This window comes from Blennius ocellaris, assembly GCF_963422515.1.
Source record: "Blennius ocellaris genome assembly, chromosome: 14".
Classification (NCBI taxonomy): domain Eukaryota; kingdom Metazoa; phylum Chordata; class Actinopteri; order Blenniiformes; family Blenniidae; genus Blennius; species Blennius ocellaris.
Genome location: NC_137663.1, coordinates 23402441 through 23427608, shown reverse-complemented (window position 1 = coordinate 23427608; position 25168 = coordinate 23402441). Strand labels below are relative to the sequence as shown.

Below are 25168 nucleotides of genomic sequence, written 5' to 3'. Positions count from 1 at the left end.
CAATGTGGTGTCATCCTCCGTAAAAGGTTTAGACCCTCCCCCTTCCTCTTCCAGCAACCGAAGCTCTGGAGAAACGCCTCGCCTTGCAGCCATTGAAACCAAATAACGACTGTCACAGCGTAACTGGAGTGAAAGCCATGCTTCCGAGCACGGCGCCGCCTTAACGAAAGCTCGCCGTCGCCGTCGTCGTCCTGTGATTTCAACCTGCTCCTCTGAGGCGTTTCGCCAACGATCACACACGGGAAAGATTTTGATTAAACCGGAAATTGGTGGGAAAATCTCCCATCAAAGTAGATGTGCACCGATTTTCTCTCTTAAAGGTACAGTATAAGAAAAAAAATACTGTAATTAGTAAGCTGCCCAAAAAAAAAAAAACGTTATCAACTAATCACTGTAATCCCAATTTCTACCACAAGATGGTGTCGTGAGCCCATCTTCAGGTCTGCAAGATTAATATCTTGTTCGCCTCCTAGAGGTCGTTTAACGTATTGGTCATAATCAACACATCGGCAACTGGGACGTGCGACACATAAATTATAGCTACTGTTTTGCTATCAATCACTTTATTTCTTGGGATTATTGGTACAATCTCTGTTTCGTCACAATGACGCAAATAATGTTACAAGCAACAACAACTAAAAAAATATAAATAACCGGCAGCACTTCTCTCCGGCTCGTTGGGTGTCTGCTGCAGGAGGAGGCGGCTCACGCAGCTCAAACTGATCCGTAGGACGGTCAAATTAAAACAGCCGACTCGCTTGGCAGCTAATTAACTAAAGCAGAAACCGACAAACGCCATAGTGACTCACTACAGCCACCTAATGTCCTTTAATCCTGCATACTGTGCCTTTAAGCCACTTGGAAGGAAAATCAGAAATTAGCATTTAATTGACTTAAAACTATATATTGTTTTGTTCAATCAACTTAAAAATGCAAAAAAAAACAAAAACAAAAAAAATAAAAACAGGAATATGCTTCAAGTATTTGTTACCTAGTGTTTCATGTTCGGCCAAACGAGGCGAACTTGACCCGTAGTTTCAACTGTGCAGAGAAAAGTCCTCCTCGTGGCGCCGCCGTAGATGGATTCCCTCTTTATCCACAGACTTCTTCACGTCCCACATGTAAATGGCCGGCGATCGGAGGAGTTGGACGCCGAGTGAAAATGTGAACGACAGTTTATTTAAATTTTTTTTCACCCCGCAGTCAGACCGGAGCAGAGACGGCTCGCGGGTCCAATCAGTAGCACTTACTCGTCCCCTCACGCGTGCCTTATTCTTTCAAACTCTTCAGTTTCGAGTCGGGAGGCGTCCCGACACGACGTCCTCAAGTGGAAAACGCAAAAAAATGCTCAGGCTTTGTTGGAGACGGCGGGAAAAGCTGCGGCTGTGCTTGTTCACCGTGGCCTCAGTTCGTACTTCTTCTGCCCTTTTCCCGTGTGAACGGACGTCGTTTTCAAAAGCCTTTGCTGCGTCGAATGTCCCAAACGGCCACGTTTTTGTCGTCGTGTAAACGGGGCCCTGCCAATGTTCTAACCCAAACGTCGAACCAAAGAGGGCAACGCCTCGAACGCCTTGAACTGAAGTGGAATCGTTTGACGCCTTCGTGGACAATCACGCGGAGGCACTCTGTCCTCGCGTCCCTCCAGACAATACCTCACCGTCCTCCAGCGAGAAACTATCAGGGTCGTCTTCTTATCGTGCCCAGCGGTCTCAGAGACTGAGATGGAAATGACTGAATTACAAGCAGCACTTTGGCTATAGCAGCTTTTTCTATTCAAAAAGAAATTAAAAAAAAAAACAAGAAGAAGAAGAAAGAGACGACATAAAACTCATAGTATTAAAACGACAGCCGGCCCGATTAGCAGCTCGCGGAGCCGCAGAATCATCCGGTGTGATTTCATCCCGTTCAACATCTTTCTCTTTGTGCTGTTCATGTGTTTGTTTTGTTTTTTTTGTTTTTTGTTTTTTGTTTTTTTTGTTATGTTGTGCAAGAATAATGAGCTGAAACTGCCTTTTCTAATAGAGTTCAAGAAAAATACAAGAAAAAGAAAACAAATCCCTCCAGAAGTCGTAAGGGATAAGTCAGTATATTTTGGATACTTTGTGTACAAAAAGAGAACAACAAAAAACAAATGAAATAGTGTTGTATTTTATATATATATATATATATATATATATATATATATATATATATATATATATATATATATATATATAAAAATAGAACATTTCATTATAGTGACATGTCACTAATATATTTATTTACTAATATATTTATCCATTTTGCCCAGGTTTGAAAGAGTGGTTTCTGTATAGACTGAATGTTTCTATATGGGAACTGACCGGTGCCATCGCAGATGTATCAACCTGTCTTCATTCCAATTATAAGCAAATAAATTATTTTGAAATAAAAGGTCTGTGCCAGATTAATTTCATCCGCCCATCCAACCAAAATCAAAGACGTCTTACAAATACCTTATTGTTGTTTGAAGATGTAGAATGAATAAAGAAGAATTCATATAAAAAAGAAAAAAAAGGATCTGAGACGTGCCAACTTTATGAAAACCTAATGACAATTTGGGAATTATTTGTCACGTTATAGGGAAACCTGACATGTTTAGTATATTTTCATTAAGCAGAATACAAGCAGGGAAAAAACATGAATGTCATTAATGTTCTCTGGAGATTCATTCAGTCATTGATTGTAAATATGATGATGTGAAGTTGTCAGTTGTAATGACTATATATTCTCATATGGTAATTAGAATTTGACATAAAATAAATGTTTTCAAGGCCTAAGATACATGATATGAGTTTTATCTTTAATGTGCAGGTTACTTTTTGCACAATAATAAAACAATGTTTTTGTATATTAACAGTAACTATCTAAACCTGTGCATATAATGAATAGTATTTATATAATGTTGCTGTTTGAATATGCACTCAAGTAAACTCAAGTTTAGTTAGTAAGTTATAACTTATATTTATATTCATATCAGGTGTTTTTCTTTGATTTTACACTTCATTAGGAAATCATCTACAAGCCTGCAGACGTCTGGCCGAAACTTGACATTTACTGCCCCCTGCTGGTGGAACCGACAGGTGCGTATATAAAAACCACAGAGGAAAGCAGGTAACAAAGTGATTTTTAGTTTACCACGAATAAAGGCTCAACGCTTCAGTCCAAAACATTCCGATTGAAACGATAGATATTTTAATTAAAAACAAACTATTATAATAATAATATAATTGTTATGAGGCAAGGGAATTTATTTATCTATGACAGCATTCAGACACAAGGCAGTTCACACTGTTTTTCAAGAAAATAAAAGAACTACGTTAAAACAAAGCAATTAAAAATATGAAATACATTGAAACAAAAGAACTCAGAAGTCAGAGGCTTTTGTGGAATCTAACCAACTGTCCTCAAACCCGAAGGCATCTAAAGTCTGAACCACTGAAATGTTTCTGTATTTCAGTAATTATTCAAAATCCTCCTGTGTAAATAATCGAGGAAGTCCTGATTTCAAAGAAGAGAGAGCAAAACAAACTATGATGACAAACTAAAAACTACATTTTAGACACTAAAAGAATACACATCATTTAGAAATAAATGTTGTGCTCATTTTGCAGTGATCTTATTGTTTTGGGATCAACAATACTGGTCAAATCAACTTTTAATGTGAAATCCATGAAGGTTCTGCTGAAAATGTGATTATTGCTTTCTGTCTATGGCCTTTTGCCACCTTACTTATTACACTGATTTTACATCAGAGCCTGGTTTTTTTTTGTTTTTCTCGTTTTTTTTTGGCATTTGATTTATAAACTTTAATTCAAATTCTCTTGTTTTTCACTCAGAAATGAAGACGAACGCTTCACTAATCAAGTCCTGCTTCCCCCCCGTGGATAAACTGACCTCTCTTTCTGAAATGATGGTGTGTTTCAGTTGCGGATCCAAAAAGGCACGTCGCAACCCGCTTGGACACAGAGTTTTCTTTATTCAGACACACACACACACACACACACACACACACACACACACACACACACACACACACACACACACACACACACACACACACACACACACACACACACACACACAGACGCACGACATCTAAAATCCACCGACAACTCGAAGCGTGTGGGATGCTGCCCCCGCGGTTCGCCTCGCGAAGACAGATGTGTCTGCTGCCTCTGAAATGTGCAGCGGCCATGTTTGGGAGTCTGCTGCGGCGCGGGGGCTCAGCGGAAGGCCTTGCCCTGCCCCGAGGGCGTCAGCACGGTCAGGTTGCCCCTGGCGTCTTGGTCCTTCTCGATGGCCTCAAAGAGAGACTTGAAGTTTCCTGCCCCGAAGCCCTGAGGAGTGAGAACAGACACACAGATGGCTAATTACCTAAAAGATCTGCCTTCTTCTGTGTCATTTGTTTTGGCTCTGGGGATCTGGCTCTCAGACTGAGTTTTTTTGGAGAGAGTGGGGGGGGAGGGGGTTTGGGCATTTAATTCTTTGATGTCGGATCGCAAACGGCGGATAAATGTTCTCACGGGAGGATCTGCGAATTAATCGCGTAAATATTTTCCCTCGGCGATCAAACGATGGGGTGTCGGGTGACTCCTCCGGGCCGACGATCCGCCGCCGTGCAGATTCGTCCTCCTCGCTTTCATGTGTCGTACCAACATCTGCGGACTCGGTCGGAGGGACACCTCAGTGCCTGCCCTGACAGGCCTGATGGGCGCCGGGTGTTGTGAGTTAAGCGCCACGGGGTGCAACTCAACCCAAAGATCCCCCCCCCCCTCGCCTTTTAATCTGCGTCTGCGATAGATTTACTGAGCTTTTACAAGAGGGGCTGCTCCCGGGCTGTGGGTGGGAGCGGGAAACAGGTGTGCAGGCGTTCAGGTGGGTCTGGCTTCTTCTTCTTCTTCTTCTTCTTCTTCTTCAAGGTGCTGGAGGTGAAGAAACGGGACCCTCAAGTCCCACAAGTCAGGACTGGCCGGTGGTGCCCCGGGGTCCCAACAGTGAAGGGGTTTGCAAATTTGAGAAATATTGCGTCCATAAACCGCGAATGGAGGGGATATCCCCCTCAGATGCTTTCAGATTAAGATATATCGTGTGAGTTTCCCTCCCTGGGGGCTCAAGTCGCCTCATGGGGGAATATTTCAGGTTGCAGTGAAACAAATAGGGGTCACTTACAAAGTGGTTGTGCCTCTGGATGACCTCCAGGAAGAGCGTGGGTCTGTCCTGCACCGGCTTGGTGAAGATTTGAAGAAGGTAGCCGTTGTCATCGAAATCAACCAAGATCTTCAGAGCCTGACGGAGGGAAAAAAAACACACGTTGTTATTTTTTTGCTGCTCCAGGTGAGACGCCGACGAGGAGCAGTCCGGCTTCCAGTGGAGACCCTCACCTGTAAGACGTCCAGGTCCTCCTTCACCTTGATTTTAGCGTCTTTCAGTTTGGCCCGCAGGGTGTCGTAGTACGTGTCCGGCGCTTGGAGGAACTCCATCCCGCGGGCGTGCAGGTTCCTGATCTGTTCAGAGGCGGGGGGAAAAAAAATAAAAATCATGACCAACGACGTGCCACACAAATATGACGGCGCTCCGCCTCGTGAGACGCACAGATTCAATGATGTTTGACGAGTTGAGGGCGATGTGCTGAACTCCCGGGCCTCCGTTATAGTCCACGTATTCCTGTCGAGACACATAATCGGGATGTTTGGTTTGTTTTTTTAAATGACACTCTGTTCCTACGCCAGCCGCTCCTGCCGGTTGAGGCGCCGGGCCTCACCTGGATCTGGGACTTCTTCTTCCCCATGGCCGGCTCGTTGATGGGCATCTTGATGGTCTCCTCATAGTTGGTGACCACGATGGACCTCAGCGCGCTGTACTGCGTGTGGATCTGCTTGTCGTCTATCGACCAGAACCGGTGGAACAGCAAACAGTTCTGATACCTGGAACACGAGGGGCGCAAACAAGCACGGCGGCGATAAGCCTAGAGAGCCAACGTTCCTGCCCCCCCCCCCCCCCCCCCCCCCCCCACCCTCTCTCGTAGGGTTTGCAGAGTTTGAACTCTTCCTTTTTCGCAGTGCTCTCTGTTTGTTGCCCCAGCGTTCGTGGGCCATGTTTACTCGTCCTTTTGCCCCCCGCGGGTGTCTACTGGAGCGTACGTGCGCTCCGACAGGAGTCTTACCAATCTGAGACTGGCACCATTTGTTCGTCTGGCTGGTTTCCCACGATGTGATCGATGAAGTTCAAGCCCGCCGGCGGACTGTGGAGAGAAACGTGCGGGGGGGACAACAGTCAGTACTTTTCCTCTGAAGTCCTGCAAAACGACACGTACGTCACACACAGAGTCCGTTTAGTGATTGTTCTTTCGGGTTCCATTTTCAGTGCCTTGCTCAAGGACACTTCGGCATGCGAGCTAAGGGAAGATGGGGAGTTGAACCTGCAACCTTCCAATTGATGGACGACTCACTCAACCAACTGAACCACAGCCTCCGTAAAGGGCAACGTAAAACTTCAGTTTTGCTCGATATAAAAATTATCCGTCACTGTTCTGTAGGCTTCTTTGTCTTTCTCAGTTAATTTCTGCCGTCATGATTCGAATTTCAAAATGTATCAAGTGAATAAAACAGCTTTTGTTGTAAATGTTCTTTATACATATATATATATATATTGTTATGTATAAATTATTGAAAGATCCACCAAAGGACTGAAGAGCTCCAGTGTGGAAATGTTTGGATTTTTCTACTGGTTGTACATGAGTGTATATCAAGATATGACATCTTTTTTAGAAAAAAACAAACAAACTTGGTCTCGTTGTGTCGTGTCGTGTCGCGTCATGTCCGTTGTGTCGTGACTCACAGTTTGGCCAACAGAGGGTCTCTGAACAGAGGCTCCTTGTATCCGGGCAGGAAAAGGCCTTTGTAGGGTCCCAGGTTCTCGATGAGTGTGTGTGTTGTGTCTCCGTACTGAGGACAAAAGCGTGATTAGGGCTTGTGTGTTTATGTGTGTGTGAGACTCTTTCACGCGTCAGTCCTTCTCCCTCTCTTACCGTCTGAACCACGGCGTACTTGACCTTCCCGTGGCCGTCCTGCTCCACCCAGGGCTCCCTGACGATGGCGGCGCCGCGCTCCTTCGCCGTCTGCCGGTTTGGAGGGGAGGGGGGGAGAGTTACCACACATCCTGTTGCTGGTCGTCATGTGTCTCTGAGATAGTCGTGAGACAGTTTATCTGAAGCTCCCGTCTGACCTCCTCTGAGGCAAACAGTTCATGTGAGCCGACAGAGGTCAAGGCTGGACTCCAGCAGAAACTATTACAACTCTTCACTCTATGTTTCAACACACACCCTCAGTGTGTGTGTGTGTGTGTGTGTGTGTGTGTGTGTGTGTGTGTGTGTGTGTGTGTGTGTGTGTGTGTGTGTGTGTGTGGCTATAATGTAAAAAGCAGTTTTACATTGAATCACACGGGAGACGAGACTGAACCTGAATGCACCGCAGCTCGACTCAGTGACATCTGTTGAGTTTAAAATCTGTATTATCGTCACATTATTCTTGTACTCCATTACACTTCATTGGCAAATCATCTTTTTCTTTTTTTTTTTTTTTACTTGACAGCTTGTAAAGTTTTAAAATGTAATTAAGGATGTTTGAATCATTATTGTGAATTTACCAGCTCCAGCTGTGGACAAACAACATAGATTTATATTTATATTTATATTTATATTTATATTTATATTTATATTTATATTTATATTTATATTTATATTTATATTTATATTTATATTTATATTTATATTGCACTTTCATTGCAATTTATGTCTGATCCTTTACGTTGTTGCTTTATAGCTACTTTATTATCTTTCAAATGGAAACTTTATGCTCTTTTACGTTTGCCGCTTCACAAAAGTCAGGATTGCATGAAGGGATGAACAACATAACAGGCAATACTGCACCCATTGCAACATCTCCACTGAGCGAGTTGCTTCTAACAATCTTTGGCTGCGTCTTTTACGTAGATTCTCATCAATGTAGGTTTTGCTTCACCAAGAATCAAAGATTAAGAGAACTGAGTTTAGTTTTAGCTTCATTTGATTTATCTGAGGAGGAATTGTATTGATCGGCTGTCTCTGTTTATGAAACAGTAAATAAACCAGTTTAAAAGAGTTCTTATGGGTAAATGCAGGTGCTTCACTACTGATGTCCAATCAGCCTCTGGAATACCCAGTTTGTTGTAAATGAAACTGAAGAAATCAAGGCTGGAGTTTTTTTTTCTCCCTTTTATTAAAAGATTGTAATGAGTAAACTTTACCTCCAGTCGCCGGCACTGTGGAGAAGTGTTTGGTATTGTTACCTAATAATAAGAATGTCCACGTGTTGAGTGTGGGTCGGGGGTCGGGGGCCCTCCTGTGTGGAGTTACGACTCGCGAATTGCCTTGTTTGTGTGAATGTGTGTGTGAATGTGTGTGTGTGTGTGTGTCATGTACCTTGATCAGGAAGTCCAGGTCCTCCACTTGGAAAGCGATGTCTTTGACGCCGTCCCCGTGTTTCATCATGTGCTCTCCCATCTCTGAGGGCAGACGGTAGAACGCTGAAACACACTGACACAGTCGGAGAGTCCGGCGCTTCACGGGAGACCCGGCGAGCCAACGTACCTTCGTTCCCAGGATTCAGAGGCGAAGCGAACACAAATACGATCTGCGAGGAGAGAGGAAGGGTGAGAGGAAGTCTGTTGACGAGCAGGGACACACGGCCAACTCTCTCTCTCTTGACATTTCTTCCGTACCTTGTCTTGCTTGATGGCGTGGTACACCACCTCACGGCTGCCGGTCTCCAGACCTTTGTAGGCCAGGGGCTCGAAGCCCATCTTGTCGCAGTAGAAGGAGGCCGCCTGTCAAACGGTCACGCTGGATTTAGTGTGGACGGCAGTGTGTGATGGACTGAAGTCAGAACTCCCGACAGGAACAGAGCGTTCAAGTCCCTTCAGGTGTGACTTGAAAGATCAGCTGAGACCAAACATCCCTCAAGACCTGGCGCTTCATTTAACTACATGCTGGTCCAACTTTGATTTTTTTATTGATAGAATCAAATTTGTCTTGTTTTTTGGCTTCTGAGTGAAAATTCACATATTTTGTAGGAAGACGTCACATATTTTGAATGAAACAAGCAACCCGAATCTAATAAATGTACCCAAAAAAAGAACATCAAGTCACTTAAAAATGAACCCTGACATAAACACTGTTATAGGATAAGTGATCAAATGAAGAGATAAAATATACTTTTATCACTCTTCTCTTCCATAATCTCTTCCATACATTTAAAACAAATCAATTGCACCTCATGGTTCCTTCAGAGCAATTCAGATCGACACAATTACAATAAAGTCCTCTAAAACTCTATTTCGGGTCTCTGATCAGTGTAACAATAGCACATTAGCGCCCTCTACGGTTCACCATCAGGTTTATTTTCATCTAATAATCACTCAGTGATCTCGTGTCTCAATATTCTAATAAATCATAGCGAAATATCCAACAATCCTGAATTATTTAGAAGAAAAACTCAACATTTCAGAGTCAGACTAGCTGCTTCAGCATCTAATGTCACTGATTATATGAGATAATAAATAATAAAGGATGTAGAGAGAGAAAGAAGGACACTGCAGTGATCCCCCAGAAGGCCCGGATCACTGGTTATAGGATGACCAGTTGAAAAAAACAACATGTTATTCAAATGTGAAGTACAAAGTTCATCAGACTTTGTATTTCTGTACTCAAACATGCGTGCAGTCGACTTTAAATGTCTCTCCTGCCAGAGTCAACACGTGGAAGCTGCACGGTTTGTTTCCACACTAACAGATAACAAAACCCAGCTTTTTTTTTTCTTGAATGATTATCGGTGACGTTTGTTTTCCCCTTTGAATGAATGCGTGCAGATAATGTCAGATAATTGTGTCACGGCTTCTGCATGTGACGTCTTCACAGTTTTCCATTCTTATGACTTTACTTAATAAAACTTGGGTGTCCAAAAAAAAAAAAATCCAAATGGTGTGTTGCAGGGTTTGGATACCGACCTGTTTTGCATTGCCGACCCAGAAAGTGAGGTGATGGAACTTGACAAACCTTCCCTTTAAGTGCTGAAAAGGAGGGGGAAACAGGTGTAGAGGATACTTACAGGTGACTCAGTGTTGTTTTCATTCTTCTAACAATCTCTCAACTAGAATCCGAACCACTTATACTGCAATCAAGTGTTAAAATCATCCTCTTACCTTCTCTCCTTTATCTGTGTAGCTTGTCTAAACAGCAAGAGAAGATATGAAATCGTTTAAAATTTCATTATGACGATCTCAGATTGACCTGCAGTCACCAGCTCTTACTACTTCTGATGTGATTTAATTGCGTCTTATCTACTTGACAAATCACTATCTCCTCTCGGCAGTGGGGAGATCCAGTGCCCCACAGCTGGGGTCCTCCACTCCTCAGAATCAGCTCTGATTACAGCCGGGCCTCTTACCATACTTGTGATTGCAGATGAGCCTCAGTCCAGAGAAGAGGGGGATCAAAAAATCAGTGCGCGCTTCCTCTGTGTATAGATAAGTACTGACCTGACCACCCGCTGTGATTGGTTCTTCTACATCTACACCCACCTGTCCGCCTCCCCGCTTCCCCGTTTGCGTCTGCTGAAGTTTAGTCACCTCTCCGCCGATGAGGTCATCAGAGGAACACTAACGCATTGACCTCGGCAAAGGACATCTATCTATCTATCTATCTATCTATCTATCTATCTATCTATCTATCTATCTATCTATCTATCTATCTATCTATCTATCTATCTATCTATCTATCTATCTATCTATCTATCTATCTATAATATAACACAAATAGCAATAGATATGAACGACTATAATGAGTAGAAACTGCAGTAGTCGTGATGGTGAGGACGTTTCAATGTTCACCAGCAGATGGCGCAATATTGCTTGAGATAAAAACAGTAAGCCTGTGAAACGCGCCACCCATAACTTTTTAATTCAAAGTCGTTCTGTAGCAGGGCTGGATTTTGACTTATATCCGTGAATTAGATAGCTTTCATGATATTTCACAGCTTAACATTAAATCAACCGCCACGGATGTTGTTTTGAAGATTGCATTGAAAAATTGCTGTAATGTGTTTTTTTCCAAATCTAAATACATCTATTCCTATTTACTATCATTTTGTACCACAATACACAAAGAAGCAAATGACCCAATTCTCACAGTGAATATAGAATAGCTTTATTAATTGTTTTGTTTGCTTGTTTGTTTGTTTGTTTGTTTGTTTTGCTGGGCAACCTCTAAAGTTCACTCTCTATGGCCCAAGAATAGTCTGCAGCCCCAGTGACAGAGCTATAAACTGCCCGGGCATGTTACATAGATGTCAGACAGATAGACTCATGTCACTCTATTATGCAATTAATTGTTATACAAATTGCATACATACTGCTTAATGTTGATTGGTTTACATTAAGAAGAGACTTTTACTGACACTGAAGACAACTCTCGATTTACTAATTTTTAAAAAAAAATGTTTAATTCACAGATGAATGTGTAGAAATAGACAAGCGTATTTACCCCATTCATGGAACAATTTCCATCATTATACGGGAAATTATAATTTTGCCACATTATTATTAAAACGAAATAATTGTTTGGACTTCCCTTGGTCATATTTCTATGGTTGGTAAATATGTGTTTCTGTAATGATTTACAGTAATAACTTGTTTACCTGATTTAAATAGTCGTGGGTTTTTTTTACGTTTTGTTGTCAAATTAAAACGCCGCTCTGCGCGACTCTGCGTGACTGCGCGCGCGCGCAGTGCATGTGGGCATCCAGTTTGTGCCGCGCTGTGATTTTCTATTGGTCCGCCGCGGGAGATTGGTGGCCGCTGATTGGCTGCACTGTGGGTGTGTGTGAGTCACTCAGGGCATCCGTCGTCGAGTCTCATTGGCCGGTGCGAAGCCTACAGCGCCATTGGTCACCACCGCTCAGTTACCTCCTCGCTCATTGGTCAGAGCTGCTGTCATCACAGAAGAATGCGGAAGTCGTGCAGTCTACTGAGTCACCGTTGTGTCAGCTGATCCTTTCTGAGTGAGTAACTCGGTTCATTTTCTAAATGAAGTGACTTCTAATTGATGTGCTCCGTGTAACATGTGCTCGAGCTGTCGGACTTGTATTGGACTTGTGGACCTTGGTCCGTTCAGCCTTTTTCTGGCTGGGGTTTTTGCCGTTTTTACAGTCCAGCATGCAGCGGTGGTGCTAGCCGGTAGCTAGCCTCGTGCTAACAAACACACAGGCTCAGACACACTTTCGGTTTGTCGATTCGTCTCCTCGTATCACCGCCGCTGTAAGCCTATCTCCACTTTCACTTTCCTTCGTCTAAAGTCCCCCCCTCTCTGCAAGCGTCCAGCACCTGTTGTGTTATCAGCAATGAAACGGAGCACCTGTTATCGGGGCTTTCTCACCGGCACCGCTGGACATTTCTAGACGACACGTGAATCCAAGAAGAAGAAGCCGGTATAGAATTTAAAAAAAAAATAAAAAAAACCTCGTTTCAGGTTCCAAGGGAACAGAAACTGGTTTCATTCAAACGCATGTATGTATTTTTATTTAGTTCTCTTCTGGTACTTTACGTTTTGTTTCCAGATGTTATATACACCCTCCTGTTTTGTTATGATTTCCCCAGAATTCTTCACAAGCGATTTATTAAAAACACAAGAAACGCTTTAATGGCTACGTTTACTATTGGATGTTCTGCACACACTTTATGTCGATATTCTCTTACTCATTCATACGATAGTGGATATTTGTCGTTTGCTCAATGTGTCTATTGTGTGCTTTTATGCCTTCTCTTGTGATTACTGGCTGACAAATAGATATATAATCTATTGCTTTATCGTTTATTTTGTATGACTGCAATAACAATTTGACTGAAAGTCCTCAAAACAGAAATCCTTATTTTGTTTTTCATGTTTCTGTCCCACACAACCACCCCACCCAACAACTCCCATTAGTACAAAATGTCCTTCAAGTCAGATCCCTGAATTTTTTTTTTGTCCACATTGATATGGTTTTCAGTCCTGTTTTATTAATCCGTGCTGATGTTCGGCTCATGTACGAGACGTCAGCCAGTGAATTGTCCAGAGATCATGTAGAGATTTCCATCATTGTTTAGACCGACCAAACCAGTTTTTAGGTTTTGGAGATGGAGGTGGTAGTGCCCTTCCAATTAGGCCTGAAATGGTATAAACCACCTCCCATGTGAAATTCCAGAGCATTCCCATACTGCGTGAATAAAAAGGGGAAAGAGTTCCATCGGGTAAAAAAGAACAACACGAGTCCAAAGCCAGTCCCATTTGACGTCTTATTTTCAGTGCGAGGTGTGGCTCAAGATAAAATCTCAAATGTCTATAATGATAATCTACTGGTTTAAAATGGAAAACGTCCCTACATAGATGGCCTTAAATGTTTTTTGACCTGATTTCTCTGGACATCTAATTATTTTGATAGAAGTACCAGTTATTTTTTTGCATTAGTGACTGCTGATACTGTCAACACCATTTTGTACACACAGAAACATGGCACTATCATTTGAGAATCGCGCACTCTCACATGGAGCAAAGACTCCTTAAAAGCTGAATTACAAAAGAAAAAGGTTTCAGTGTTAAATTTGTGTATAATGCCGCAATTCATGATGACATGTTTCTGATCAAAGTCAAACATGGATGGTGATAAATACCATATTTAAATGTTTCATAGAAGTGAGTCACAGTTAGTCCTGGTTATTTGGCATTGAGTTTGTCCATCTGTCCTTTCCTCTTCACTTTATCAAACTTAAAGTTGCGAGGTGTTGGAGCTCATCCAGCTGAGAGTGAGCGAAGGCAGAGACGTATAAATTAATTCCACTCAATATTGTTGAGGTTCGTTTTGGACACTTTAGTGATATTCGTATCTCAGCATGAGAAATTTGTAAAGCTGACTCACGTGACGGATGACTGCACAGATGAAAACATGATTTCACATGACCTGCGAAGGTGTGGTTGGCATCTCGAGTTGATAGTAACATTCTTTTTTCTCTCGTGTTTCATTGGAGCAAGGGTCAGCTTGCATTGTGTTTTTCTTTCTTTTTTCCCCTTTTGCTCCTCAGAGGTTACTGAGATCTTTAAAAAAGGACTTTGCATAAGCAGATTGATCACGACTAGCATACGTGCATGTCCTTTCAAGTATTGAAAGATTTCTTTTTCGACTGCAGATGCAGTAAACAAAGGTCCTTATTTTTGACTCGCAAGTTTCTCCGTTGAACAACCAAACGGTAGAATTGTCTTGACGTCAATCCTGGGAAGACGGACACTTTCAGCCAAAAATATTTATTGTTTGTGAAATTTATTTTGGTAACTTTGGATGATTTTAAAACGCACAATTAAATGGCAACTCCACAAAGCGTTTCTGCCATTTCACTACATGTGTTTAATTTTAGTTTTAAAATAGCCACTTGCTAGTTAACATTGAGCTGAATATTCTATTTTCGCATGTCTCAAGTTATGTTTCGATGTAGTTTTTCTGTATGATTATGGAAAAAGTAATATTATTGTTAAAGACAATGCAGGACAAAATATTAAATAGCTTAAATAAAAAAATTCAAAGTCTTGTCAATTGTACAGGTAAGCCAGTAAGCCTTTTTTGACATTGTTTGGAATATATCCTGGTAGAAGTAGCGCGCACACTTGCATACTATAGAAGAAAAATTTTAAAAATGGAGAACTGTAGTCTCTGAATGCCCTTTGAGTTTGTTTTTCTCGTCAATGTCTCAATAGAAGTTGGCTGAGAAAGTAAGTAATGGACTAAAGTAACCAGAAAGCAGTGTTAACAGCAGGTTTGACTACTTATTACCTGAAAAGGTCAAGTTACTTGTTAATTCCTCGTGTGTCTTTGTAGCTCATTGATGTGTTGAGTTTGTCCTTAAATGACCCTGTTCATACGTCCTCAAGTACATTTAAGTTTGCCAATGAAAATACAACCACAATAGTTATTTGCTCTTTTATTGTATTTTCACTCATCTGTTGAGTCATATTGCACTGGGTATAATGTTTTAACCTACCGTCAGTGTTTTGTACTTGCTGTCTGCATGTCTTCAGATTTGGTTCGATGATCGAAAGTCACCGGTTCTTCGAGACCAGTGAGTCACGAGTGTGTTGTGGGTGTGCGATTTGTTTAGTCCGTGCCCTGTAGTACGACTTTCTTCACTTAAACAAGCCTGGCGCTTACAGAGTGGGAGGGAGAAAGAGTAAGCAATAGAGACGGAGTGTGAGTGAGGGAGGGAGGGAGGGAGGCATGTCATGCACTGGATTACAATCAGTGTGAGTTTGGGAGACGGAGACTGCTGCTCCTTTGCAAACCTCTGAGCTTTAATTCATCTCTAGACGGGCAGACCTTTCAAGACGTTGCAACAAAAAAGTTTGTTTCAGCTGTTTGTGCAGGTAAGAAGCTGCTTTCGGTGCTGTTTTGTTTGACGGGGCAGGTTTTTTTTTTTTTTTTTTCCCTGTTGTAGAGCTGTGTGCAAAAGGGGGTGTGTCTGTGGGGGAAAAAAGTGTAGGGAAGTGACACGGCAGCACGGCACACTGAACACTTTCATGTAGTATAAAGTTGTGTCCTTGTAAATGGTGTATGTGGTCTGGATTTAAGCACATGGAAGTAAACACCCTCCTTTTAGCTGCCTTCCTGTGTTTATTACTGATTTTAGTGTGTGTGTGTGTTAAAACTGAGCTTGCATGTGCACAGGAAGAATATTGCTTGTGAAGTTCTCATCTAAGTTCATTGTTTGACTGCAGACTGAGTTTGTTTTGCTTTCTTTTTCGACTTTAAAAGATCACATTTCTGTCATGTGTGGAGCAAGAGGAGCATGTGATGGTTTAGATACTCAGTGTTGTTCACTTTGCTGCTCAGTTAATCGAAAGAAGGAAATTGATTTGATATGAACATTCCCCTGGACACGTTTACACTCATCACTTTCCACTGAGGCGCTTCAGAAGCTCGCTGTCTGCTGATAATAATAATAATTGAAAAGTGGATTTCAACCTCGGCATTCTTTGGGTGTGGACATGAGTTTTAGGAGTCTGTGTACTTCTAGCTTTTATCTGTTTGGCTGCTGATAATCAGAGGAAGAATGTTGAGTCTGCACTTCCTGTAAATCGCCTTTTTTTCCCTCTTTAACCAGGTCAGGCCGCCTCCTTCACTCCCAAGGTTTCAGACACCACACATGTGCCTGCATGTCTGTGCAGCGCTGCATGCGTGTCGCATGTTTACACTGACTTGACCTCATTTGTCCCGAGCTCGTCTCGTCCCGGCCGGTTGGACGTTAGACACTTCATCAAGACTGTTGGAAGTTTAATGTAGTGTGGATGAACTCAGATGAAATGATTGTTGGTTCAATGATCAATCTCGATAAAATTATTGATGGCCCAGTAACCTTTGGAGTTTTTTTTTTTTTTTTTTTACTATAGTTGAAGGTGTGTGGGATTTGCATACTTTGTCACAAAGGAATCGCTGTCCTGTGGTAATTGGAGTCGGCGGCAATGTGAAAAAACAAGCGCAGAATGAAACATGGGAATAGTTTAGACCTGTGTAAACACGGCAAAATGCTGCGGTCTGGAGAGTGTTGATCTGTTTTGAGTAGGAACATTGAAGAGGGGTCATATTTTTATTTTCACCAGGGTGATGAAGGAAACCACTGAACGTGGCTACCTTTAGTACACAACAGAAGACCTCTGCTGTCACCAGCGGGTTCTTTTATTGACTTCAATATTGAAAACCAGTCTTTGAAATAAAAGTTTCTTGAATCTCATGCACTGTTCTCCATTTTGTAGTTCTCTTTTTTTTTTTGCAACATCTCAGATTACATCCTCTTTTCGGACTTCCAAAATATAATGGGGAAATGTTGGTAGTTTCTGATGCTAAGAATACTGCCCACTATCATAACATTGGTCACCATCATGCTAAAAAAAAGAAAACCCTTAACATGTCATTATAACGTCCCATCCTCGTCCGTTTGACTATTTCGCTGCAGCCTTTTTAATCTCCATGATCTCCTTCAACCCAAGAGCTTTCAGCCCTTTGCACACTCTCACTCCACAACCACCCACATCCTCAAGTCTGAAGGTGGCGTGTTTTTGTTTTTGTGTTGGCAGCAGCCATCGCTGGCCCGGCGGAGCTCAGCAGACAGGAGGAGCGGGAGGAACCTGAAGAGGAGCGATCCGACTCTGTCTACAGCAGCGGCTGGCAGCATGGTGAGCCAATCGGTACATGCAAACATAAATATATTTATACCCCCCCCCCCCCCCCCCCCCCCACACACACACACACACACACACAGGATTGCTGGTTCCCTCTTTATAGCACGTACTGTTCTGAGCTCCCTGCATGACTTCCATAGGGTGAAAGAGCAAGTCAGGACTTCATTGTCACGTGGGAAATGGCTCCTTGCGATAGCAGGCCCAAACCAAATGAAGTGTGTTGCAACATGCTTAACTGCAGCTTGCACTGCTCAGACTCTGTAATTTACCTCAGGGCCGCTCGGTGAGGCATGCATGTCAATAGAGTCTACTTTCTTGAATACAACCTTTATGATTAACAAACAGAATGTATTTTCAAACTTGAGATCAAAATGAATTTAAAATGTGCCATTTTTTCTTTCTTTCTTTCTGAACGCCTTTTTTGACTTTTGTTGTTTGGTGTTTAGGTGATTTCAGTATTTAACTTGAAAGTATTCTTCGGGCTTAAGAGAGGGCAGGGAAATTACCATATCAAGGTTTTTAAGATACTCCTGATCCAATGTTCAAGGTCATTAAAATAAAGGCTCGTGATTAATTTACTGCCAGTTTCAGTACCTCTCCCTTTATGCCGGTGAGGGTTCAGGTAATTGCTGCCATATTACTGACTCCTACTGGCTCTTCATGGTATTAGGGGGCAGTAATGGCTGTCTGATTACTCCTCCGGTGTAAACTGGGAATTCTAGGGGTTTTTTTGTGGGGGAGGAGTAAATTATCATCAGCCAGCGTCTCTTTTTACCTCTGCTGTAGTTTCCTCTCCAGTTCTACAACTTTATTGCTCTGATGTTTTGATTCATGCACACGTTTTTAACCTTAAAGCGTTGCGTATTGGCCAGTAATTCATCTTGCACTGTTTTAAGCACCTGTTATGTGCCCTTTTATAAAACTCAGTTTTTTTTTGTACAGAAAAGCACTCTTGGCGTCGTTCATTTAACGATCCTCTCTGCACAACATCTTAAGTTGGTGAACGTTCTTATTCAGTGCTTGAAGAAAATGTTAATAGATTAGCAAAGTGTTCAAGGGAAAGGAGCCAGTTTCTTAAATATAATCTGGGTTTTGTTCATTTATGCGGCTTGCCGGCTCCCGTGGATGACATGGCATTTCATTTCTGAAGCCAAACATTTGTACTCGTGCAGTAAGAAATTGACAATCAATCGCGCTGCTTCAAGCTCCTACATGCACATCGGGATAATGTTACTCAGACTTGCTGATTCGTGGATTAATGCCGCTTCTGTCGAAGCATGCCGTAGCTGTGGACCCGAGGGCTGAACTGAATACAGTAAACATAATGTACAACCTGCGGGGCTCGTCACGTCTTCACTTACCATACAAATTAGCCACTAAAGCCATTTATTTCACGGTAGTTATTGTATGTGGGGTTAAAATGAGTATACAGCGTTTGGATGCCCGGCAGTTTCAGCAAACAAATGATTTTTCAATTGGTTTCACTGCTACACCCCTCGCCTCTACTTCAGTAAGTGGACTTCACTTGGAATGGGTGATGCTTTGGGAGAGAGAGAGAGAGGAGGGGGGGGTATTGGTCAGATGTGTGACAAATTCCTCTTGAAACTAACGGGCACAGCGTTCAGAAGGACAGAAATAGGAAGTGTAACAGGAGGACGTGCGTCCTGAGGTTCTGGTCAGCTTGATCCACAGAATGTCACGGTGGCCGTGTGCCCAGTTCTCAGCCTTTTTATAGGAGCTCTAGGCTTAATTGATGGCAGTGCTGATGAGCAAATAATGTGCCCGTTGAACCACGTAAAATGGGAATGCAAAACTTCCGCCAGTCTCTGGCTGCTCCCGTTTTGAAATTTAATTTGATGCATTTCTAAAAAAAAAAACCCCAAAAAACCATCATTGTTTCTCCCGCCGCCCTCGTGCAGAGCGTGTTGTGCTTCAGTGCGTGGGTGGGTGTGGTACGCTGTGCTTTGGAAACCACACTCAAAGAGCAATGCCAGGTATACTGAACACACCCAAAGTACTACAACTATCTGCAGTTGATAAGGTATGATTTGTAGAGGCAGGGTGAAATTGCAAGTTTGCTGCCTGAGTCATTATTTTGCCCCCGTGGCCACACATCGAGGGAAACGTCTTCCTCCAGTTGTTGATCAGGGTTTTATTCTCAGGTGGGATTTTGACATGTTTTGTTCCACAGGTAATCCAATCTCTTTAATCCTGTCTTGTGAAGCAGCCTTTAATTACTTCCCAGTCTCAAGTATTTATTTCCCACTGAAACAAAAAAAGGGAAGTATTAAGTTCAGGCCTTTTTTTCTGTATTGTGCATTAAAGCCAGCATGGGAAACCAGGACATGGTGGTTGTTTTACCCCGCTGTGCCCTGGAAAGCTCCCTTGTAGGGGTTTTTACGCAATTAGCAAGCGGTTCTACACGAAGGCCATGTTTCTGTGTCACTTCTCTATGTGATGTCACCTCCTTACAAAAGGATTAAATCACCTATATGTGTGTGGGATTAATTTTTCATGACGTGCCGAGCGGCCGCCGGAAGCTTTCTGTTAAAGTTTGACCCGCGGGGTTTATTCAAGGTTTCTGCTTCTTGAAGAAACTTTTGCTTTTTGACCTTTCTTACTGAATCCCCCTTCATCACAATTTTTGTCTTTCGGAACCTGTTCTGATGTAACAGAATGATTTCTTTGGCACGGCTTCCTGTGAACTAAGATTTTGGTTTGTATTGATAGTCACTCTATCTTTTTTGACTGGAGAAAGTGCAGCGTGTTCTCTCTAGCACTGTTATGAGGATCCGGATAGAGCGTATTGTCATAATAGACCCTGCAGAGTCCAGCAAATCACCACAGGTCCTGCCTGCGTCGTCCCAAACAATCCACTTTGATTCCTCTTCTTGGTGATTGTTGATCCTCCACAAAGGTCCAAGTCTGCTGGGAGTCACTTAATAATATTGAAAGTCCACCTCCAGAGTTGCAACCACCTGTTACCATAACAGGAACAAACTAACACTTTTCTACATACTGGCTGTACATTGTGGTCTTTTTTTAAACGATTCTTGAAACACATTACCAAAATCTGAACGATGGTAACTGTAGCTGTTGGAGCTGCAGCTTGATAAGTTAAGAGTCAATCTAGCAGGTTTCTGCGTGTATGAACAGTAAAATATAGAGTTTTCACTTTGTATGGGCTGCTGTCCTCGGGCCTCATGTCTTGTTTAAACCCTGTTTCTATAGCTCTGCATCAACATGTAGGCTGACACCCTGCATTGGTGACTCGTTGGCCTCATTTCTTAAAATAAGACCTGAGACCCCCCCAGGGGGCGATTCTGGTGCTCACTTTTGTGGCTGGAGTTCAGACGATGACCATGATTTAAAAAATCCTGAACGTGGGTACGTGTCACACGAGGGCATTTCTCTTTCTGTCACTCGACACCGGGGCTGTCGAACACATTTGAGTCCAGCGGCCCACAACTTCATCTCGAGTGCCATGATAACCTTTAAATTTGAACTTTTTACACCATCAAAATGTTGTAATTTTATTTATTTTATTTTTTCACAAAACCAAAAAGGCGATTTTTAAACAGAAGTTCTGTTGCAGGAGACAATGAAATGTTTCAGAAAAACAAAAACCTCTCGTTGCATTATGTACGTTTTTACAAACTCGCCCTGATAGCAATGAAGGAGCCAGCTTTCATGGTCGCGTCACCAAAATCGCAGCTCAGTGTTTTGGCTTCTTTAAAAAAAAATGTTTACAATTTCTTTGGTGGTTTGGCCGGCTGGATTTAATTCCCTGCGGTCTGGTTTTGCTCCACGGGTGCCATGTTTGGTGCCCTCGGCCTCTAAATGAAGGCATTAAACATTCTCTCATGGATGAGCTTCAGAGCACATATACAAGTTTCGAACTAAAGCATCAATTTTATTCACAAACTATGACGAGTGATCGATTTTGTCTATTTCGTGTTTCAAGTCCCTGTAAATCATTAAAAACCGCTTTGGCTATACCTCCCTGAGGAGAAGAATTGATGAGGTGGCATTTCTCTGGAATATCAGAGCTGGGATTTTTCCAAAAGGGAGAAAAAAAGAAAAGAAAAACCTTTTATGCTGCAGTGTTTTTCTCCCCGTCACCTGACATCATAAGACTGGCGTCGCTTCTCGTGAGCATATTTACAATATCTCCTCCAGCACCCTGAATTTTAAAGCACATTATAAACCATAGAACAGCAAGAACCTTTTGTTGCTTTGTAAAGGTTAAGGCTTTTCTGGTGAATCGCAACGCTTTGTTTCACTTCTTTATTTTGCAAGTGGAGATTCCCTGTGGGTCACAGGTTTGCCAGGTGACAGGAAGGTGATTTGCCAGTGAGGCTCCGCTTGATTTGTGCAGCTGCCTCTACTGCAGCAGATTCACACGTCCATTTACTGATTAAATGCAACTTCTGCGTCACACGAGTGCAACGCGCCCTGCCTTCTCCTGTCCCGTATATTGACGTCAAATGTGATGTTTGCATTAAAGAAACTGAGCAATTTAACAAGACCGCTTGAAGCATTCAGGCTTTTATAGACCCAAATGAGGCAGATTTATTCTCTTTCAATCCAACACGTGGCTTTTTCAGTCCATTAGCAAAATTACAGACAAATACAATGTGTTTTTTTTCTTCAATCCGACCACGGCACTATATTTAAACTGAGGAAGTACCTAGTACAGAAGCTGCAATTTCAAGTCTTTCAAGTTTTTGTTTTGTGTTTCCATAACTAAAGGCACGGACCAAGCTGTGCAGGAATCACATCACATGTTAATATCAATAGGCGGGTTGGCATGACTGTCACTGTTCAAAGATAGATGTTGCCTGATATTGGATTTCTAAAATACTGGATTGTGCATGCTGGTGAATATTTATTGGATTTAAATTATTGGTGGATAATATACAGTGTTGTTGGGTTTTGTTTTTGTGGCGATTACAAGTATTTCCTTCTGCAAGAGGTGAAAACTAACCTTTTGTTCTTATTCTTATATATTTAATACTATAAGCCTCAAGAACTTTACAATAGGTTATGTTTAGAGAGGCTTCTTTATAATGGGCCTCAATATTTGCCATTAACATAGTGAGATCCAACTCGATACCTCAATATTGATATTTCCGATGTAGGTTGGTTTTTAGATCAATTATGAAAATATCCATATTTTCATTGACGTTACTATTTTTAGATATAGTGCCAGTGTTTTTGTGGATTTTTGCATTAAAGTTGAATTATGCTGGTACGTTTTATAAATAGTGGATACCGAAGCTCATGTTGGACTCTTGACAAACTACCACTTGCATAAAGAATAATACTTTTTGATTGGTATCCTTTTTAGTAACTGATCGGAAAGAATACCTTGCTTTCTCTTCTGACATAAGTTGATCCTTACTTCAGTGTCTGAGCAGCTGTGGTTGTACTTGTTATCGGATTAGAAATGGGATCAGCATTATTGTCGGATACAAAGTGAGATTTTAACCATCTTTCACAGTACAGAGCAATGAAGCACGAGAAATATTAAATTTCCAGCTCAGTATTTTTGTGTTGCTCATTTAAGTTCGAGTACAACAAATAATGACTGTGGTCATAAACCAAGCTCCCATTGAAGTGAGTCTTTACCATGTCAAAATAAAGTGAATTTAATTGCGCTGCAGTGTGCATCCAGCCTATAGTCTTCTTGTAATACGCTATAGCCGTTACATAACACGGGGTCGTACTGCTGTAGGTGAATGGCTGTCACGATGCTTCCGGGGGGGGGGGGGGGGGGCAGAGCTCCATGTCCTCCTGTAGTATTATACAGGACATCATATACGCAGTGAACGTGCAGTGACCTTCCCTGTTGGTAAGTCAAGGGTGGTGCTGAGTGCATTGTGTGACGAGTACACAAAGAGGAACCTCAAAGAAGGAATTTGCAGAATGCTGTGTCACCAGAGCTCCGGTCCAGACTCACTCTGCTGAACACCCGCCCTCCTCCGTCCTCTGCCACGTACTCCTCTTCCGCACTCCATCCACTGCCGCCAATGCAATGCCTTTGTGATGGGATGCCGTCCAACAGCTGGACGCAGAGTTCCCCTGCTCTCCGCGGCGACTCCGCGTTGCAATTGCGTGTTGCGTGTCTGTGTGCGCTCCAGCAAATGGCCACAGTGTGCTGCTGCAGTGGACGGCGCACGTGCTGCAGCCGAAGCATCCTCCCGTTGCCAGCCATGCACTTTAGGCTTTACTGCCTGGTTGCTGAGCGAGAGGCATATTTATGAGGAGATATCGGTGAAGGGTGAACGGAGGAGGGAGCGGGGGGGGGAGGAGTGAGGGATGAGAGGGAGAAATGTGAGCATGTGAATATGAGAGAGGGAGGTGGATGCGCATGCAGAGGGGTGGAGCTTAGCATCAGGCAGTTCCCTCTGTCTTCCTTTCTCCTCTCGCAGTGTCGCCCCATCCTCCTTGCTACAGCTGAAAGAGCACATCTGCAGTTGTTTCATCACTTTTTTACCCCCCCCCCCCCCCCCCCTCGGTTGTAACTCGGCCAATTGGACGGACTGCCTCTCTTGTTCCTTTACTTCCTGTGGACTATCCTCCCGTTTCCTCGTCAGCGGCGGGGGCTTTCTTCACACGCCGGCGAGCTCCTTTCTGTCCCTCTTTGGGAGCGGTGGGGTGGGGGGGGGGGTGGGGTCCCTGAATGAGAGCCGGCACTCGGCGGCATGTTGTCCCGCAGCTCCTCCTGAGAAGGTTGAGACGTGCCGACGGCGGGGGTGGGGGTGGTGGTGGTGGTGGTGGGTGGGTGGGTGGGGGGGGCGGCTTCGGGGTTGTAGGCAGCCGGTTCGGAGGAGGAGAGGCCGAGAGAAGAATGGTTATGCCGGCTCCTCGTGCTCTGGTCGTGCTGCTGCTCTGTAGGCTGCGTGTCACTCAGGCAGCGTCCTGCCTCTCCTCGACATGAGCCTCGCGGGGAGGGTGTCCTGCTCCATGCTCAACTGCTTTGTAAGTGCACACCCTTTTTATTCTGGAGCTCTTCTCTTGCTTTGAGAGTCTGCTTTGCAAATGGGTGTGTACTCTTTCACCCGCTTCAGTGGGGGGGGGGTGAGAGGAGGGGTGATGGTGGTGGTCGATACACGTGAGCGATGCAGTTATTAACTAACATCACCGAGTCCACGCAAATTACATGCGTTACCACAGAGCCTCGGGAGTGCGAGGTGATGAAAATCTACTTTTATCTGCCGTTCCTCACGCCTTGGTACAGGGAGCTCCAAGCTGCTGCCTTGATTGGCAGGCGGGGAAGATCGGGAGTGGGAGGTGGAAATGGCTTGTGCTGCTGGGAGCGAGCACATTGTGCGCTCATTGTGTTGGAGCCTCAACGATGAAATGCATCCACTGCAGTGGAAGAGCTGCACGGTTGGGCTCTGCACAAAGACGGATGCAGAACAGGTGTTGGCCGTGTCACTATTCTGTCTGAAGATGCAAACCAAGGTTATGAGCTCAGGGTTGGGATACCGTCCGCTTTCTGTCCCTAAGCCTTTAAATGAGCGGTTTCCCGTCTCACTTCTGTCCTTTCAGTGCTGTTTACTGTCTGCACCGCTAACTTTTAACAAGTCTTTTTCAGCTCGTATCTTCTCACCTTACTTGCCAGCCCTTATGTTAGTAGATAGCATTGCACATTCTTGCTTTAAAGCTGTAAAACAGGACAAAACTGTTCAAATAATAAGAAACCAAGTCATCTTGCATGAAGACTGAAGGCTTGTAGCATGAAAAGCCATGCGAGTTAGAGATCGCCCCCTATTGTGAGTGTCCACCAAGTTTATTTAGTGTAAAAATCTTATTATCTAAATATCATTATTTATTTTATTTTATTTTTTC

At 43.2% G+C, this 25168-nt stretch overlaps 2 protein-coding genes across 9 annotated transcripts in view; one reads left to right on the top strand and one right to left on the bottom strand.

Moving 5' to 3' along the window:
* Positions 1-4244: 4244 nt before the first annotated feature.
* hpda (4-hydroxyphenylpyruvate dioxygenase a) lies at positions 4245-10278 on the bottom strand (the record flags this gene model as incomplete). Its single annotated transcript, XM_080508838.1, has 13 exons — positions 10258-10278; positions 10063-10125; positions 8779-8883; positions 8648-8690; positions 8480-8562; positions 7049-7138; positions 6859-6965; positions 6185-6262; positions 5783-5945; positions 5614-5685; positions 5403-5525; positions 5191-5307; positions 4245-4358 (listed from the first exon to the last, which is right to left on the bottom strand). Exons 3-13 carry the CDS (start codon positions 8857-8859, stop codon positions 4245-4247), a joined length of 1071 nt encoding a protein of 356 aa, XP_080364964.1. The 5' UTR covers positions 8860-8883; positions 10063-10125; positions 10258-10278.
* A 1809-nt stretch (positions 10279-12087) lies between these two features.
* Positions 12088-25168, top strand: part of mtmr4 (myotubularin related protein 4) — a 39749-nt gene continuing 26668 nt past the window's right edge. For 3 of the 8 annotated variants that reach the window (XM_080509158.1, XM_080509164.1, XM_080509157.1), the window contains exon 1: positions 24236-24295. In XM_080509158.1, coding sequence (XP_080365284.1) covers positions 24251-24295 — 45 coding nt within the window. In that variant the 5' untranslated portion in view covers positions 24236-24250. Of the gene's footprint in view, positions 12114-15368; positions 15500-16236; positions 16263-17206; positions 17318-24235; positions 24296-25168 lie in introns of those variants that run through there. The other 5 variants (XM_080509160.1, XM_080509163.1, XM_080509161.1 and 2 more) reach the window with 5 other exon arrangements.